Genomic DNA, 18,871 nt, shown 5'->3' with positions numbered 1-18,871 from the left:
ATTCAAAATGGTAGCTGGAAAATGGCGGATGGCTACCTTTCTGTTTGTAGATGTTCGTTTGTGATCAATTGATGTTGTACATTTGTAACACGGGGGCCGCTACTGGCCGTTATTCGACATCATTCTAATTTTATTTAAAAAGCGAACCAGGATATGCGGAAGCTAGCCATATTACTGACAAACGTCACGACGAAGATTCACAAAGGGCCTACGACGGGTTTCATCACAACATCGAAGCAATGGATTTCAAATTTTTCCACCTATACCACCTGCGATGGCTGTCAAGGCTTGAGGATCCTCTATTTTGGGTCGGATACCTTCAGCTTAGGACCACTTCAACATATTGTGGCAAGGCTTAGGTAAATTATAATTAACAGTTATTTAAATATGTTTCTATCGTTGTTTTTCTGTCTCTCCAAACCTAACTTTGTGTGTAAGGTCAATTGCATTTTAGGCATAATTTCTTCAACTGCTGTTATCATAAGTTGCTGTGTCATATGATCTGCTGTATTTTTTTTAATTCGGCTTGAAAACTATACTGCAACATGTGGTGTTCATACAATGCCCAGAGCTTTTAAAAAACACGATCCTATAGTTTTGTTGAAAGTGCAAATAAATTAATTGGTGGGGTTGCGTAGTCTGATATATTCTATTTAAACTTTATTGATGTGAAAATTGACTTGATAGTTAATTGGAGAAATCTAAAGGGCCTCCCTGCAGTTAATTTTCTTTCTGCTGCCACATTTCCACTTTCTGGAAGCTCCTTGCGTCAATGTATTTTAAAAACAAATTTTGAATTGAATTGACTTGTGTTGTTTTTCATTCTCTATTGACAGGAAAAAGTCGCTTGGGAAAAGTCTAATTGAAGAAATTTGTGTTGTTGTATCAGAGGCTCCACTTTTAGCAAAGGTTCATGATTTGTTTTCTTATTGTAATGGCTTCACAAACATTATGGACAGGGACTTGAAAAGAAATTTTGATGTTCTATTCCAGAATTTTGTTTCCAAAATTTAAATTTAAAGAATCCAAGAAAAATTTGATAAATAACAGAAGAGCTACTTTGGCTTGACATCTTCAATGCAAATAACATGGCCTTCTCCTGAATGTATCTTGCCATGTGCTTTTAATCAAAGAGCTACAATTTTAGTTATCCCCCTTTTTAGTTATTCTCTTTGAAATTATAGATTCATCTGTCTATTTCATCTGTCTCACCTGTGTTTGAAAAGAATGGATATTGAGGTTTTTTGTTTTCTGACCAACTAGTTATCAAAACTGCACGAAGCAACTTTTTTCAGAACATTTAAAAAGGTTTAGAACTAGCAGAAAATTTGGATGAGGATTGACAGACAGCTATAATAAATCTGTGGTGTAATCCGTGTTTCTGTAAGCTTAGGATCCTTTCCTGTTTATGAAGTTATTTTTCCACAAGTATGAAGGTTGTATTTTTATTTTTCAGGAAAAGAAAAAGCAGATTTCAAATGACTTCATTGATTATGTGCAAAAAGAGAGACTGTCAGTTCATTATTGGAACAGAGACCCTAAAAAGTTAGATAAGGCCTTGTTGTCACCAAGCTTTTAAGGAATACAATGAGACATCTCAACAACTTAGTATTCTTTTATGCTAGTATAGACAATCTTGATGTTGGCAAGATCATGACACAAAGGGGCAAAAACCACAATAAATACAATTGCAGCCTATATCATCTTGTTTTGTAAATTCCTTTGTAGCTCAAACAAGGTCCACTTTCAATCTATAAAGTTCAGATTTTCATTCTAAAAGTATTTTTCTCTGTTCTATAGAAGTTTCATAATGAAAAAATGGAATAGCAGCCTCAATCCACCACTATCGTCTTTGGGAACTCCAAATGGTCTATACATAGTGTATTTAGCATTTTGTTAGTGAAACTGGAGTCAAGTAGCACAAAAATCATGCCATGCCAGGATTTAAGCTTAAACTAGGATACAGTTTGGTTCATGCCTGGTAGGGCTGCCAAGATTTCTGATTTTCTTAATCTAACAAGAAATGCCTTCCTTTTTCAGGGAGCTGATCAATTTTGATTTTGGAGTTGTAGCCTCTTTTGGACATCTTATCCCAAAAACGGTTATTCAGAGCTTTAACAGGTTTGACATTTTATGGCCTCAGAATCTTGTTTTTGCATGAATTTATCATTTGAGTTGTTAATCTCAGCTAATTTTTTTAATCTTGTAAGGCTAATTTACAACATGCAAGATTTAAAAGTCACAACACAAAATAGAGTATCAGACCTAATCAAAACAATTATACCATTATAGCAAAGTGCCAAAAGTTCTACAGGTATAGTGAGGCCATTATTGGGTGATACCCCCATAACCAATACCATCAATTGATTTGTCTCGACGAGATCTTCCGTTTGGTATGACAATAATTATTAATTAATATCCGAAGTACCTCATATATGACAAAAGTTATGGCTCTAAAGAGTTTTGAATTACTGGCCATTACAAATGTGCCAATACTGGGACAACTGTGACAGGTATAGCAAAATACTCCCTTCACCATGAAATAACATTGACTTGCCTAGCTTTTGCATATATTACCCACATTAACATTTATTTCCTAAAAAGGAAATGAACTTTTGAAAATAAGTCTAAATTATCCAAACAATCTTTTGGTGGTACAAAACTTGTAAATAGCTTTGAAAAAAGCAAACATTTAGTAAACTAAAGCTTTTCGTCTGACACTCTTCAGAGTTTAAAACGTCAGAACATAGATCGAAAACTCTACGCTAAGAAAACTATATACCCAGTTGTGGATCGAAATAGGCCAATCAGAAACACGAGCACATGACTGTAAAGGTTGACCAATCAGTGCCGCTTGCCTATTAGAATGTTACCAATGGAGTCCTAAGGTGAAAACGAACTCCTTTTGTCTACACAGTAGCGGTTTTTTCGTGCTTATGTAGATAGATTCTAAAACTGCTAGGTGGAACGACGATCGGGCTTTACCAATAATCCGAAACATGTCGCCATTATAGTTTTTTGCACAATCTGGGTTTTCTAGCAAATGCTGCCCGATAGCAGAATCGCAGGTTTTATTAGTAATTTTGGATTTGCAAGACCGAGGTGGCTGTTCTCTTTGGGGATGTGTTTTGTTTCTAATATAAGATGGAACGTGTTGTTTTATCCTATCCTCCAATCTTTGGGTGGTGCGTCCTACGTAGCCAGAATCACACTGGCACGTGAATTCATACACAACAGAACTTTTTTTGTGGCAGGAACGCAGTCCTTTTGAATGGACGGAAGGGCCTTTTTTGTACTGTAAACAACACGTGGGTTAACCGCGAAGAAACAATTTGTTATGGCCTGTTTTATTTGGCTTTCAAAACGTAGGGAGCTGTTACCGATCCAGGGTAGTTTTAGATAAACCGGGCACTTTTGAGGACCAAATTTTACGTCAGCCGAGAAATTCCTATCTTCTCCTTAATGTAAACTGAAATAACATGTTCTGGATAGCCGTTCTCCAGAAAAATCTTAGTTAGTTTTTCAAGTTCCGAGTCGAGTTTAGACTTGGAACAAATCATCAGTGCCCTATGTGTGAGCGTTTTGATGAGGCTGATTTTTCTTTGTTTTGGGCAAAACGAACTCCATCGAGTGTATAACCCCGAAAATGTGGGTTTACGGTATACACTGGTGAGAAATCCAGTGTCAGATTTTTCAACCAAAACATCAAGAAATGGCAAGGAGTTATTTTCTTCCTTTTCAAATGTAAAATGTAGGGCTGTGTGAAGACCATTAAGGCGTTTTAGGAAAATATCACACTCAGCCTCTGTTTTGAAAATAGTATATGTGTCATCCACATACCGAAAATAGACACCTGGCTTTTGGTCGCAGTCAAACAAACGCTCTTCATGAAAGCCAACAAAGATATTGGCCAATGCAGGTCCCAGAGGGCTACCCATAGCGACACCATCCTTTTGTTGGTACATTTCATTGTTAAAGCTGAATTCAACTGAACGTGTTGCAGTTTCCATCAGTTCAATGAATACTTCCTCTGGGAAAGGTGGGCTATTAAGCTCGCTCCGGTACAAAGCGTCGGCACATATTTTGATGGTCTCATTCAAAGGGACATTAGTGAAAAGACTGCTAATGTCAAAAGAACACATGAAAGATGTTTCGTTTTCGATGTTCAAGTTTTGCATGAACTCAGCGAACGTAAAAGAGTCCTTGATGCAATGTTTTGAATATTTTTGAAGAACAGGGTCCAAAACTTCAGAAAGCCACTTAGCCAGTTCGTGTTGTGCTGAACCAATCATAGACAAAATGGGTCTAAGTGGGACATTCGGCTTGTGTATATAGGGAGGCCATACATTTGTGGACGTTGTGAACCTGAGGGTCTTATCCTATCATAAACTTCGTTGGTCAACTTTTTTGAGTTAACCAGCTCCAAAAGGCGTTTTTGAAGTTTCCGCTCTAACTTGGCCGTTTTATCCTGTGTTTCGACGTCACCCAATTTTTCGAACTTTTCTTTGTCGAGGAGAATACTCTCCATTTTTTGGATGTAGTCCTTTTTATTCAAAATAACCACTCCTGACCCTTTATCAGGCTTTGTAATAAAGATGTCATTATTAGACCGTAGAGATTTTAATGCTTGAAAATGTTCTCTATGCAAAAGAAAATCTGAGTGGTCGATGGGAGAGCCGCTGTAAGCGTACGCCAAATCGCTTAGTCGTGCTCGTAATTTGTTAAATTCCAAAGCATCAGAAATATCGTGTCTGGCAAGTTGAGCGTGTAAAATTTCGAATTCAGCAAAAAGTTCCTCTCTGTTTATTCGTTGTGGTGGGATACAAAATTCAAGACCATTACCTAAGACAAATGTTTCGGTTTCAGAGAGAGAATAGTCCGACAAATTAAAAATATGTTTTTTTGAATCGCTCATCAAGCCGCCAAAACGTTTCCTAACTAGCATGCCAATGTTCCTATCATGTTTTTATGTAGTCTGTTTTAGCTTCCGCTGGTCAATTTCAGAAAAGTAGCGGCAAAGTCGAAAATTATCAAAGAATGTGAGAAACGGACGCGTTTTAGACCATTGGCGTGTGTATAAACGTTTTAGATTCAGAATATTAGTTTTAGTTTTCTGAATTTCATCTTGTAGAAAAGCGCGCTCAATGGTTGGGCTGTGTCTAACACCAGACTTAGAAATACGAGCGGTGATAAATTTAGGTGCAACCCGATTAGTGAAACATAAACTGAGAAAGGATAAAGAGAACCTGGCCGACCTCAGCTTACCTCTAAGCTTAACCAATGCGTTGAGATCCTCAATCTCCTCATTTGTGTACCTCTGCTTGAAATATGCAAACAATCTTTTGGTGGTACAAAACTTGTAAATAGCTTTGAAAAAAGCAAACATACACTCGATGTTATACACTCGATGGGGTTATACACTCGATGGAGTTCGTTTTGCCCAAAACAAAGAAAAATCAGCCTCATCAAAACGCTCACACATAGGGCACTGATGATTTGTTCCAAGTCTAAACTCGACTCGGAACTTGAAAAACTAACTAAGATTTTTCTGGAGAACGGCTATACAGAACATGTTATTTCAGTTTACATTAAGGAGAAGATAGGAAATTTCTCGGCTGACGTAAAATTTGGTCCTCAAAAGTGCCCGGTTTATCTAAAACTACCCTGGATCGGTAACAGCTCCCTACGTTTTGAAAGCCAAATAAAACAGGCCATAACAAATTGTTTCTTCGCGGTTAACCCACGTGTTGTTTACAGTACAAAAAAGGCCCTTCCGTCCATTCAAAAGGACTGCGTTCCTGCCACAAAAAAAAGTTCTGTTGTGTATGAATTCACGTGCCAGTGTGATTCTGGCTACGTAGGACGCACCACCCAAAGATTGGAGGATAGGATAAAACAACACGTTCCATCTTATATTAGAAACAAAACACATCCCCAAAGAGAACAGCCACCTCGGTCTTGCAAATCCAAAATTACTAATAAAACCTGCGATTCTGCTATCGGGCAGCATTTGCTAGAAAACCCAGATTGTGCAAAAAACTATAATGGCGACATGTTTCGGATTATTGGTAAAGCCCGATCGTCGTTCCACCTAGCAGTTTTAGAATCTATCTACATAAGCACGAAAAAACCGCTACTGTGTAGACAAAAGGAGTTCGTTTTCACCTTAGGACTCCATTGGTAACATTCTAATAGGCAAGCGGCACTGATTGGTCAACCTTTACAGTCATGTGCTCGTGTTTCTGATTGGCCTATTTCGATCCACAACTGGGTATATATATTTCTTAGCGTAGAGTTTTCGATCTATGTTCTGACGTTTTAAACTCTGAAGAGTGTCAGACGAAAAGCTTTAGTTTTCTAAATTATCCATTGCTACGTAGCTATGGATACGTCCAAATCCAAAACCCAATACATCAAACTGACCGACTTCACACACCCTTCAATATGAGCCATAGCATACTGAGGTGCCCCAGCTATCAGCAGAGATATGTGCCAAAACGTCTAAAATTGGTACATTTTCAATTTTGGGACAAAAAATGGCGTCATATTCAACTTTTTTCGAACAACCATACCAACTTTTGGCACATTTTGGCACAAAGGAAATAGGACAATCAATTTCGGACCACAGGCCCTCACTGTCAAGTTGTTAATAGTATAAGTGTAAAAAGATATTAATTCTTACTATCCGGGAGCCGAAAAAAATAATGTGACATCAAAGCCACGCCCAATCTGAAAACCAATTTCACCAATGGATAGTCCTTGTAAATAGCACCAAGATAAGCTAGGCCCTAAAGTGGTACTACCGCTGGTTCAAAGTTATAGCTAAAACAATTTGGGTGCACCCTATTTTTGTCCCTCTTTTTTGGTTTTCGGCACATAGCGGTGCAACCGTAACAGGTACCGCCAAGCCCCTTCGGGAATCACAACTACACCAAATATCGACCACTTTCCACTTGGTCCCATATTTTTCACTTGCACCAGTCGTCTGGCACACACCTGGGAACACGTGGTACTTTTTTGCCCCTTCTGACGTCACTATGACGTAGGTGCCGCGTCTGAATACGGCCTGTCTCCTGTCAATTGTAGCTGGTACCGAGATCTTCAATTTGCACCATGTTCCATATTTTCAATGTCTGTGGTTCAAAAGTTATGGACCATTCGCATGTATATGTTAAAAGCAGTAAACATCACTAAAGCTTTTAAATCAATGAGTTTACAGACTAATAGTACCGTACAATTTATTCAAAATATTTTAGGAGTTCTTTGGATTGTTCTTTTCAAAATAATTATCTTTTCAGGTTTTATCTTGTTTTGAACTATGTATACAGTATGACTTTCTTTTGTTATGTCTTGCAGGGGCATATTAAATGCACATCCATCACTATTACCAAAATGGCGTGGAGCAGCCCCAATTATACATACAATTTTAAATGGTGAGGAAAAGACTGGTGTCACTATTATTGATTTATCAATAGGAAGGTATATTTCGTTTTCTTTTCAACTTTATTTCATTAATACAATAACAAATATTGACTTTTCTAAATTTCCACCTCCTTTCTCGTTTTGTATCTTATGATGTATTTTGCAGTTTTTCTTTTTTCACATTAGATTCGATAAGGGAAGAATATTTACCCAGACTGAAATCAATGTGAGTTCCTTATTACGTGTGATTGAGTTTAAAAAGATATTCATAGATACTTCACAACAGTGTCGCTGTTTCTCTTTAATAAGTTACAATTATTGTCCAAGGTAGGGCTATTTTACAGCTATTGAAGCAAATGCATATATGTTGGAACATTGCACCCCTTCTTTTTGTTCTGGACTAAATATATTTTTTCAAATAGAAATGTAAGCAATTAATTTGGAGGATGGGTGAATATTCTGCTAGCCCAAAGAGTATATTTAGAGAAGCGACATGAACATTTTTGATGCCTCTCCCTAAACAAAGAATTATCTAGAGATGGATTTATGAAACAGTTTGCTTTGAGCCAATTATTTCATTTTATCGAGTTCTGTTCTCATTAGTACCTGGATCTTCCCAATGGTCGTTGTCTTATTTGTTGTTCTTTGGATCTGCTATCTTGGAAGAAGATAAATTTATGAGCTGATAAGATATGTAGTCATGTGTATCAAAATAAATCGATTCAAAAGGGATAAGTCATAACCTCTCATTTATTCTGTTGTCTTTATAATGATCTGCAGGTCGATGACACCTGGAGTAATGAAATATTAACAGAAAGGCTTGGTGACCTAGCTGGAAAAATGGTGAGGTTTTTTCTATTCTCTTTGCCTTAAAGGTAATGTGTCCATATAAAAGGACTGCGTATACACAACTTGTCAAGCCACCCATCAAAATAATAATTTGCGATTGGTTAGTGTTCTTACAATGCAAAACTGCTCACATGAAAAGCTGACCTCGCAGCAGGATAAATAAACAGAACGACCGTAATGACTGGGGCAATGACATGAAAAATCACATGTTTCTAAAAACCCCTGCAGAGTCGCTTGCTATAGCTGGACACATTACCTTTAAGTGAATTATGTTAAGGATTTCTGGCTTAGCCCACTCCAACCTTTTCTTGCCAACTCCAACCCCGTGCATGAATCACGATATCTCTGCATGAATCAGAGTTAACGCACCATTTTTAATCTTTCAATTGACGGTATCATTTTCTTTATATGGGATAATTTTTTTAGATCTGTGATTCAGCGCTCCTGCTTTTGATATCACTTATGGAATTTTATACTCAAAATTAAGACGATAATATTTATATTGATACAGCCGCGTGATGGTTCTGCGAAGATCGTAAATTTTCTTATGATTTTTCAGGATAAAATCTTTTCAAGAAAATTATACCTTTATCACCCTAAACGAGCACAGAAACCTTTGATTGAACTCTTTATCAACTTCATCACTTTAGTTCCCTCCATTCAAGTTAAGATTATGTAGTGAAGACCAAACACGCCATTATCTTTGGTTCAACTTTCACCGATACGACAAATAAGTTGTATTAGAAAGCTTGAATGACGTCATCAAGTAGAATGTTCAGTCCACTCCACTTTCGTCTTGACTGTTCTCTTGTAGATAATGGATGTTATTGACGATTATGATTATTGTGCAGCCAGAGCCTACACACAGCCAGAAGAAGGCGCGTCATATGGTTAAGTATCAAATAGATCATGACCTTGTTCATTGCCAATCATGCGTTTCTCTTCGCACCCCACTTTTTCACCAGAAACTTTTAATAACAATTCAGGCCGCTAAGGTCCCTAACTGGTGGTAGGGACATGTCAAAGAGCCTCTACATGATGCTTTGACTTTTGAAGAAAAAATGAATGAAATATCAATTACAACTATTTAAAACATTGGTACGCCTATGTTTTCATCATAGCTATTTGTTATTATTTCTTGGGAATTGCCTTAATCACTGTCAAGTTTTCAAAAAATCAACAGTTTCCGTTGGAAAACAACGACACTGCACCCCCTCCCCCCTAAACAATGTTGCTTGTAGAGCTGAATATGCTAAAAACCCGTAAGAAATCAATGGGAATAAACAGAACCTATTAACATTACGTAAATAACATTGTTCGCAGGGGGCGGGGGAAGGGGCGGAGCAAAAGAACATTTTCTGAAATTTACCCTACCGTAATACTTTTTACAGGGATTGTAGATCTATTGTGGTTTCATAAAGGTTTTTTCTAAGCGGAATCTTAAAGGGTCTTGCATTGACTGATATCTATAAAAGGTAAAAACTTGAGCACTGGGGAATTCTCTTGGCATTTTACTAAAGAGTTATCAAGTTTATTTATCACACGAAAGGCAAAAGCTGTGACTTTGTTTCCGAGATGATTAACTCTCTTCCGTGACATAACTGTTTCAACAACCTTTAAATTTATCTGTAAAATCACATGTTGGTATTTGCTTGAGAAGAAAAGATAATGTTTCTTGCATCTCTTGTATCCTATATTTAATTCGTTATTGTTTTCGGCTATTATTGATCAAATTTTGATTTCTTCTCCACTCTACTCTTTCTGCAATGCTTGAAAAATGTCGCAAGTACGTTTTCCGGAATTTTGCCTTTTGCTAGTATCTTAGTCTACAATCTATGTCTGAGTCTAGTATCTGTTAATTATTTAAAAAAAATTCCCTGGTACAATTTACTTACATTGATCGTTATTTAAATTCATCATATTGTACCGCACGCATTTTAGTATATTTATGGAATCTTAGTCTACAGTTTTGAAATGTTTTTTTCATGTAAAATATCAAATGATTTAAGACAAATAAGAATGATATATAAAAGCTATATAGATCCATAAAATAATAATTATCTATAAATATAAGATTTCTGTAGAAGAACTGTAATGTGAACATACCTTTCTATGTACAGCCCCTAAAATCACCAAAGACTTGAGTTACATCAAATGGGACACGGATAGCTCTTCTTACATCGACAGACTGCACAGAGCAATTGGTCACAAGGTAGGCCGCTCGTGGACCCAGTCCTATCACGTTTCTCTGCACACAAACAAGTTCTCTTCGCTTTTTCGGCCACGCATTGTTCCAAGGAATTATGAATTCCTAAATTGAAGATAGTATACTTTCTGTTATAATAATGATAAATAATAAAAACAAAGTTTGTGCAGGGTAACTCCCTCAATACGCTAATTGCTGTTTTCAACGAGGTCCTTTTCTTAAAACCAAGTATTTGTAGTTAACAGGGGCGTACCTACCGGAGGGGGGGGGGGGGTGGGTTTGGGTGGTACACTTGACTTTATATAGTATATTGGTTTGTAACATTGACTAGCAAGAGTTGAATTTGGTCGGTAAATTCACCCGTTTACACCCCCCACTCCAAATCGTCAAGGTACGCCCCTGGTCGTTAAATTGCTTTATTTTGCAATTGCTTTTTTTGAGTTGAAGCTAGAACTTACTATTCTTCTTAATGAAGTAGAGCCATCAATGCTATATGATTCACTTCTTGTCAGGTACAGATTGAAAAACAAATGTTACAATTTTTAACCTTAACATACTCTTACTTTAACTATGCTTTTACATTTTTCTTTAGTTAATAGGAAATAATATCAAATATGCCGACTATTTCTAAGCAAAGGAATGATAAAGTATTTTGAGATTAGAGAATGTTCCTCACATGTGACTCTTCTCGATTAGCTTATAATTTATTGTCTCTTTGTGTAGATTGGCTTACACACGCTTTTCGCTGGTAAACTGATAAGGCTTGTTGACGTCACAGTTCTGAGAAAGGGAGAGTGCAAGACTTTTGGTATGATGTTTTGTGTTTTTATAAGGCTCGAAATGCCCTGCGTTAGAAAGAATTGGCTGAAAATTCTCAGAAACATGCGCTTCTTTTTTCATTGTAAGAATACCCTTTATTAGAACACCTAGGCTTCATTTCCTTGAAATAAGAACATGGTAAGAACGCAACAAGCCTCAGGTGATAAAATTTGCAGTAAAAAACAACGAGTTTTTGTTAAAGTCTTGTCTCGTGTTGGTAAAAATTGCAGATTTTACAAATTGCAGATCAATGTCATACAAAACTTTTGTTTAGTGGCCTTAAGAAATTATGTAGTCGTAGAAAAATTCCTTTTTGAAAAAGAAACAACATTAAGAACACTTTTTTCTCAAATTGCCAAAATAAAAGAAAATCGAGCCTAAGCCGAAATTATCTGGTTCTTATAAAAAGCGAGTGCACTTTATGCGCTTGAAATCCAACTTTCATGCCGAAAATATTCATTCAAATTGAATTCATAGCAAGATTTGCAAACATGGGACCAAAGTTCAAATTATATCGATTTGATACTGTGTAAAATAGGTGTACAAAATTTGGAATAGTGGCAAAAATGTTTTAGATGTTCTTTCCTTAAAATCTTTTAATAAGGCAATTAGGACAACAACGATAGCTAAGCCCACCATCATAATACCAACACACGCCCTATATCGGTTAAATTAGATACATCGATCGTAATTCTTAGCAATGTATCACGTAATTCTTATCCTGTAGCTTGATAAGTTTGATTGCATTAGCTTTCATTTAGCTAACTAACTTATAAAGTAAAGTAATGAAAAGCAATTTGTCTAGAGAAAAAACAGTCGAACTTTATACTGACAATGTTTTGAACCGATAGAGCGGAGAGTGGAAATATCTTGCAATGCTGGCGAAGCTTGGTTCGACAGAAAAACAAAGGAGTTGTTTATCAAATGCACAGTAAGTCAGATGTACCCAGTTTTTCGTAAATTTTATGTCTCTTGCTTTTGTTGGTAAATACCTGCTGACTGGAAACACCCCTTTTTTGTGAGTAATCCTTTGGAGGGAGGTTGGATGTAGTAAGCTGTGAGCATGTGCCTTCAACTGTGTAGAAATCCTAAAAACCGTCCATTTGAGTAAAAGTATTGTCTTTTCGATTCTCGTCCTCTTTTTGATTTTGTCCTCTGTCCTCTTTTTGATTTTGAAAAAGCTAATAACAAGGATTTTTTTGTAAAACGTTAGTTTGTTGTAATTCTTGTTTTGCTTGACATTTGATAGAGCAACCTGTGATCTGTTAATAAAACAAAAGACTAGCGGTTCTGATGGAGTTTGTGGGTGAGACTAGGCTGCAGGGGTAGTGAAGGTCTGGTCCCCCAGCATCGCATAACATAGCAGCCATTATAAAGGCCATTAAGCAGCCATTAAGAGGCCTCAAGTCCGCTCACGTTGATCCGGTCGATGAGTCCTTCTTAAAAGCTGTAAACTGCGAATATTTTCTTGATGTTTACTGTGCTGAATTTGTTTCTTCTGACTTCAATTCGTTTTTTTTAGGATGGCTGGCTAAAGGTATCTCGGCTGCAGATGCAATACAAAAAGGTAGTGTCAGCTGCCGATTTTTATAATGCCTACATGGTCGATCGACGAACGAAAGGGATCATTCACAACCAGTTCCATTCAGCAAATGATTCCAAACTTTGACGTCAGAGTGACTTCTTAATTCCTTGTCAGTAGTAAGTTTTAATGATTCGAATATTAAAATCAATTTGATTCAGAATTGATTGGTAAAATTAAGTTGCTTGCATCTGCTAAGTTTCAATTGTCGCTAGTTTTTTGTGATCAGAGGGGGGAGGAGGGTCTGGCTTAGGTTCCATTTGCCACCAATGTGGGTGAGCTATCCTTCATTGGTGCTACGCAATTCCACGCGACTAAACCTAGGTCTTCTTTCCCAGAAAAAAAAGGGGGGGGGGGGGTTGTAACAAGATCTTGATATTTTTGGCAAAGGGTGTAATTCTTCACTCACAGTAAAAGTAGGCATTAAATGGTAGTTGAATCGGAATATTAAAGGAGAATTCCTATCTTTGACTTGGAGGAGAGGTTTATTGTTCAAGGCTTTTGAAAAAGTCTCTACCACACTGTTAACTGAATTCAGTTAACTGTATACGTCATTGCTGCCGAACCGTATAATGCCTAATATACCTTCAACCATCCGTTGTCACTTGTAAACGGTATTTCAATGTAAAGCAACCTACAAAACAGTAGAGTCAGGGAAACATCACGGCCCCACGGCCACTAGCCGGAGGAAAGTCATTCTTGAAGAAATTGAGGAAGCTGACCAAAAATTTAGAAACCTGGGGCAGTTGAAAAAATCGTATAGCCTTTTGTTCTCATAATGCAGTCAGATAGAAATTTAAAAAGATCGAAATAAAATGTATTAACTTTTATAAATACCCTTTTGTTATTAATTGATCTGTTTCAAAAATATCTATGGTTGAGAACAAGGACACTAGTTGAGTACCACTTATTTCCTAACCACGTTCATTTCAAACTTATTAAAAATGAGGAAGGTTTATAGTAAGATTTTTCTGCCTGGAGGAAGGTTGACCAATTTACTGGACTTTGTAACAAAGTTGTTTTTAAGGACGAAGGTGACACTTTTCGTTTCGTTTCTATCCAAAGAGTAATGGCTGCATATACAAGCAACGGATATATTTTTTACCATGTAGGAGGTTCCTTTACACAATGTACCCTGCAGCAGTCCCCGTTTAATTTTTAATATCCTTCCAAATGACCTTCTTGAATTAGTTGTTATTAAACCCTGGGTTTATAACAAATAATTATTTGTTGTACTTAACTTGGCTAGCACACAGTTTCTTTTACAAACATTAACAGTGTCTTCCCAAGCTTGCGACACATTGGGGTGCGACAGGGTACACGATTACAGCAAAAGCAGTTTTGAATGGTCTTCCGAGTGTCTCTTAAATTTAGAATTTTTTATCTAATGAAAATTTCCGTTTTATTTGTCTGTCGTATAGTGCTCGATGCCGCGAAGGCAGCAGAACTGCACGTGCTACGGCTTTAAGTTACAGCTATTAATCGTGTTTACGTAATCGAGTGTCGCTTTAAGCTACAGCTTTTAGTACAGCTAAGTTGAACGCTTAATGTGATCATCGAATAACTGTACATCTGAATTGTGATTTATTAGGAGATGTTTAGAATGTATTACATCGAATTGATTATTAGGCCATTCTTGATGTACTTCAGTGAAACATTCGTCGATTTGCTGAAACTCTCGTCCCAAAGAGCTGTATCGAAGGCCCTTAACACTACGTACATTATGACGATTATACTAATAGAAACATCATAAAGAAACCAGCGAATTCAAAACTTAGTCGTTAAAATACTTGTTTTAAATTAAAAACTGCTGAGAGCTTCGTCTTCAAACTGACACGAAAGGAAGACACAGTTAAAAAGGGAATGTGTAAGAATGGGCCTAATTTTAAAGATGGACATACCTTTTGAATTGCAGTCTATGGATCACTGGAATCTCCACTTAAGCATTCTCAGAAACTGCTCTATCAAGACTTGAAAATTCAACCTTGTAATTACAGAAAAACATTGCAACGCACCCTTAGGCCAGAAACAAGGCATCCTTTTGCTAAGTACAACGAATAGTGCCAAGAGAACTTGCCCTAGAAACTCCCAGGAGGCATCTTAAGTGGCAACAGAGGAATTTAATTCATTTGGGATAGCATAACATCACGGGATTCGATTGCAGAATCTAGAAATCTGCCCTCGTGGGGATGTTGTGCATGCTTTCTCTTTTGAGAATTTGAATCCCCAATGAAATGACTGTTTTTGAAAAGGAAGTCACATATAAAGACTTGATAGAACCCGAAAACTTTGGCCTACACGTAACTGTTCATCTTCATCTAGTTCATGAGCTAACATTTATCATACTACTACCCTATGTAGAAACAAAAGCAAGAAACGACAATATCTGCACAATATCAAAAATACAAAAATCAAAACACTATCAAAAGTGGAAAACAACTAGAATTTAGCGAAAATTCTAAAAAACGAATCTATTTTAAAGTAAAAACTAAATAGAAACGAAAATATACAAAAAGTCAACGATAAATTGAGTTTGATATAATTTTTCTTTACAAAACCTAAAGAATATAAAGCTTTATTTCTAACTTCTCTTTAAATAAATGGTTAATGTTATAAAAATGAAATACCTATAAAAAATATTCTGTCTTAAGGGCATTTTGACCAGGTTTTTTCAATTAAGGCCATGTTTTCGGTACATTCGAGACTGCAGTTTCCTTGGTGTATTTGCCCTAGGTCGCTTTGAATTACAAAAATAAACCCATCCTTTATGATGATATAGTATGCCTAAGGATCAATGAAAGAGACCAAAATGTAGCGGGTCCCACTCGTGGTTGGCAGTCCCTCGTGATAATGAGTGAGTCGTCCAGGGTGCATTAGCGTCCAGCCCCGAACACTGGGTGGAGCAGTGCAGTTGTATCGAAGGAAATGACTTCCACCACCCTAAAGTAAAAAAAGCAATCAAAGTTGCCCCATAATTTCATGAATATATATTAGTATCAGAGCTTCTGTTGGAAGCGAAACTGCAACAAAAAAAGCGACAAAATAGCGTAACAATAGGCAAGAAAATACAATAAACAAACTTAGTCAAGGAAATTCAGTTAAAATAATAAGGAATTAAGGATAGCTATAAATCTGTTTATTACAAATGGCAAAGTCAACTCGAGAAACCCAATATTGAAATACTGTAAACCCTAAATATTGCAAACAGTTACCTCGTAATCAATTCCTGGGCGATTCAAGGCAACGTTGATTGTAAATGTTGAAGAATCATGGTGTGGCCTGAGGAAATATTGTCCATTTGGAGTGTATTTTACGACGAAGTTCATGATGGCACGAGACTGGAACAAAAAATGGCGAATGTCAATGAGATACGACGCTGGATGCTAACAGCAGTAAGGGGGTACCGTGGATAATGAAAGGCATCTCTGCGAAGGACTATTTGGCTGGTTACATGAGAACTTGAGTAAAATTACAAAACAGAATAAAGACTTTTTATCTAAACGTGACTGATCGAAACTCAAAACCCTGTCACTGAGCTAGTATCGGGAATTAGATTTACAGACAACTAGTTGGGACTAAGAGAGTTAAACACTCTCAACTTTCTTCATATCAGGGAATGTGCCCCACAAAAATTCTTATCAAACCCTATAAAGGAATAACAAACAATGGATAATAACCCCATTCCAAGCAGTCTCCTTCTGTTTGCGATTCAGTCACAGAGTATCTAGGGTCTACACAGCCTTTGTGGAAATTAGAGAGACATGCACAAGAAGTTGCCGGAAATTCTTAATAAAATCTACCCTGAAAGTGGCAGGCCATCATCTATCGAAAGACTGAGTGTCTCTTGAAGGTTTTTATTATGTTATAGCAAACAAATATCATGATTAATAAAATAAAATAAAACATGTCATTAGACACAAATTCCTACAATCCAAACATAACATAACGCACCCAAATGTGGAGATTTTCCTATTCCATTTCTGGTTTACATTACCTTACTTTGACCTGTTTGGTTATTATAACAAAGGCGTGCTGTCAGATCACTGTTTTTTCAAAACAGTATTCAAAAATAAGACCGGAATTTTCTGGAAAGGCATAAAGGGTTTTAAAAGGGTGTAAAGGACCCTTGCAAAAACACTGTAAAAGACAATACTGCAGGGTAAAAAGCGGTCTTTTTTTGTCATCAATAAAGAGACTACGCCCTCCAACAATCTCCATTCGCTATACTGTTCGTTAAAGAGTGCAGTGGCTGGTGGGCAAAGGGCCACTACTACAGCGCTGAACTTCTCAGAAATTTTTTGGAACTATATCAGAATCAATCAGCAAATTTATCCTCATCCTCCACTAAACAAATTTAGCTCCCGCTGTTCAACTATCCTTTTTTTAACAAACGCGATGCCAAGAAATTAATAACAGTTAAAAATAGTGTGTACTTACATCAGGAAAGTATCCAGCATACAGTCTTGTCGTCATTGGGGCGATGTAATCTTTTAGGATTCGGAGCCAGTGTTTTTCAAAACCAATCTATGGGGGTACATCAAATATCGAGTCAGTATTTACAAGTTTCCAAGTGTAACACGTAGATTGGCATTTTAAAACCGAAATAACAGTCGATTTTAGATAATTATAACCTTTCCTGATTCAAACTAAGATTCTTTCCTTTTTGTTATCTTTGCCACTAATGCTGGTCTCAAGAACCCCCCCCCTTTTTTTTTGATGTGGATTTCGAATAATGTAGAGAGAGAATTATGAGAGTTTGACTGCGTACAGAAATCAAGCAAATTCCTATGTCTCTGGCTAGCATTATAAAATTTGAAAACCTTATTGAAGATTAAAACGATGAAATACACAAATTTCTATCTTTAAATCGTCACACAAATTAAGATGACAAAGCAAAATTGATGGGCCTAAGTGAAAATGGCTCCCTTGTTGTGTTGAAAGAAATATTTCTTTTTTCGAGGCTCTTAAAAATACAATCTTAAAAAGAATAATGTTAGAAAACAAAGATCTTCGTTATTTAAAACCTTATTGAAACTACCATTCTATCACTACCCCAAGTATTTCGTTATCATCAATAGCTTTGTTCCATTATAAACAATCGGTTCACCGATCACGTGATATTGCAAATCTCTTACCTGATTCATGTGAATGTCCACTGTTGGGACATTTTCGTATCCTCCATTGAGGCGCTCATCTTTTGTGGGCTGAAATGGACAATAGTAAAGACAATCAACACGTCTTTACAAAGAAATAATTTAATATGACGCAAATAAATGAACAAATGAAGTCAACATTGTCGTGAAAGATCTACAAGAAATTTTTAAAAACTAATTTTTAATACTAATTTAGAAATCTCTCTGACGGAAAGCTTGTTCACGGTGTTTAACAGCGGTCAATATGGCTTAAAAATAGGAAGAAACCAAGAATGATTTTGCATTTTTCATTTTCATTGCTGGTAAATTTTATATTAATTTCCATTCTAACTGTCATCTTAAATCTCCTATTTACCTTGCTATAGCTATTTGAATTTCGGTTTGCTATAAAGAGTTGGCGGCGGTGCTGTCATTTTTGGCGGGTGGTGCAATACTTTTGCTAACCAAGTGTATTTACATGACAGAAAATTTTACCTGTTTATTCTAAGGTGAAATAATAATATTAATATTAATACATACAATGTTTATTCATATTGAGTGGAAAACTAAAGGTGCAATTACACACATATCAACTTACATTGTTGCCACCACCTGACCATTTCCCAAAATGCTCCATTTCCTTAAAAGAAAACACAGGCTTTTAATCAATATGGAAGAAGGTCAGTGGGCAGAAATTCTTCCATAGCTCCTGGATTACGCTCATCAACAGGAGAATCATATGAGGTAAAAGAACTTATCAAATATAATTGACCATAGACAATTGATATGCACATTATCTATATATGATATTAATATTAAAGATAATTTAAAGCTAGTTCAATACGACAAAAAATCTTACTG

At 36.5% G+C, this 18,871-nt stretch overlaps 2 protein-coding genes across 3 annotated transcripts in view; one reads left to right on the top strand and one right to left on the bottom strand.

The window, feature by feature from the left end:
• Positions 1–6: 6 nt before the first annotated feature.
• The window catches only part of LOC135688094 (methionyl-tRNA formyltransferase, mitochondrial), a 22,259-nt gene continuing 3,394 nt past the window's right edge, over positions 7–18,871 (top strand). The window contains exons 1-12 of the mRNA XM_065204801.2: positions 7–359; positions 837–909; positions 1,457–1,545; positions 2,041–2,121; positions 7,357–7,479; positions 7,609–7,648; positions 8,203–8,265; positions 9,086–9,161; positions 10,392–10,483; positions 11,201–11,285; positions 12,148–12,227; positions 12,819–18,754. Of these exons, the coding sequence (XP_065060873.2) occupies positions 154–359; positions 837–909; positions 1,457–1,545; positions 2,041–2,121; positions 7,357–7,479; positions 7,609–7,648; positions 8,203–8,265; positions 9,086–9,161; positions 10,392–10,483; positions 11,201–11,285; positions 12,148–12,227; positions 12,819–12,965 (1,155 nt within the window). The 5' untranslated portion in view covers positions 7–153 and the 3' untranslated portion in view covers positions 12,966–18,754. The remainder of the gene's footprint in view (positions 360–836; positions 910–1,456; positions 1,546–2,040; positions 2,122–7,356; positions 7,480–7,608; positions 7,649–8,202; positions 8,266–9,085; positions 9,162–10,391; positions 10,484–11,200; positions 11,286–12,147; positions 12,228–12,818; positions 18,755–18,871) is intronic.
• LOC135688088 (procollagen-lysine,2-oxoglutarate 5-dioxygenase 1) overlaps positions 15,266–18,871 on the bottom strand; it is a 15,992-nt gene continuing 12,386 nt past the window's right edge. For both annotated transcript variants that reach the window (XM_065204795.2, XM_065204796.2), the window contains exons 18-22: positions 18,609–18,650; positions 18,014–18,082; positions 17,316–17,402; positions 16,091–16,216; positions 15,266–15,818 (exon numbers count right to left, since the gene is read on the bottom strand). In XM_065204795.2, coding sequence (XP_065060867.2) covers positions 15,663–15,818; positions 16,091–16,216; positions 17,316–17,402; positions 18,014–18,082; positions 18,609–18,650 — 480 coding nt within the window. In that variant the 3' untranslated portion in view covers positions 15,266–15,662. The remainder of the gene's footprint in view (positions 15,819–16,090; positions 16,217–17,315; positions 17,403–18,013; positions 18,083–18,608; positions 18,651–18,871) is intronic.

Source organism: Rhopilema esculentum, chromosome 19, assembly GCF_057945365.1.
Source record: "Rhopilema esculentum isolate cy_ngs chromosome 19, ASM5794536v1, whole genome shotgun sequence".
Lineage (NCBI taxonomy): Eukaryota > Metazoa > Cnidaria > Scyphozoa > Rhizostomeae > Rhizostomatidae > Rhopilema > Rhopilema esculentum.
The sequence above is the reverse complement of the archived record's forward strand: the minus strand, read 5'-3'. Positions and strand labels throughout refer to the sequence as shown.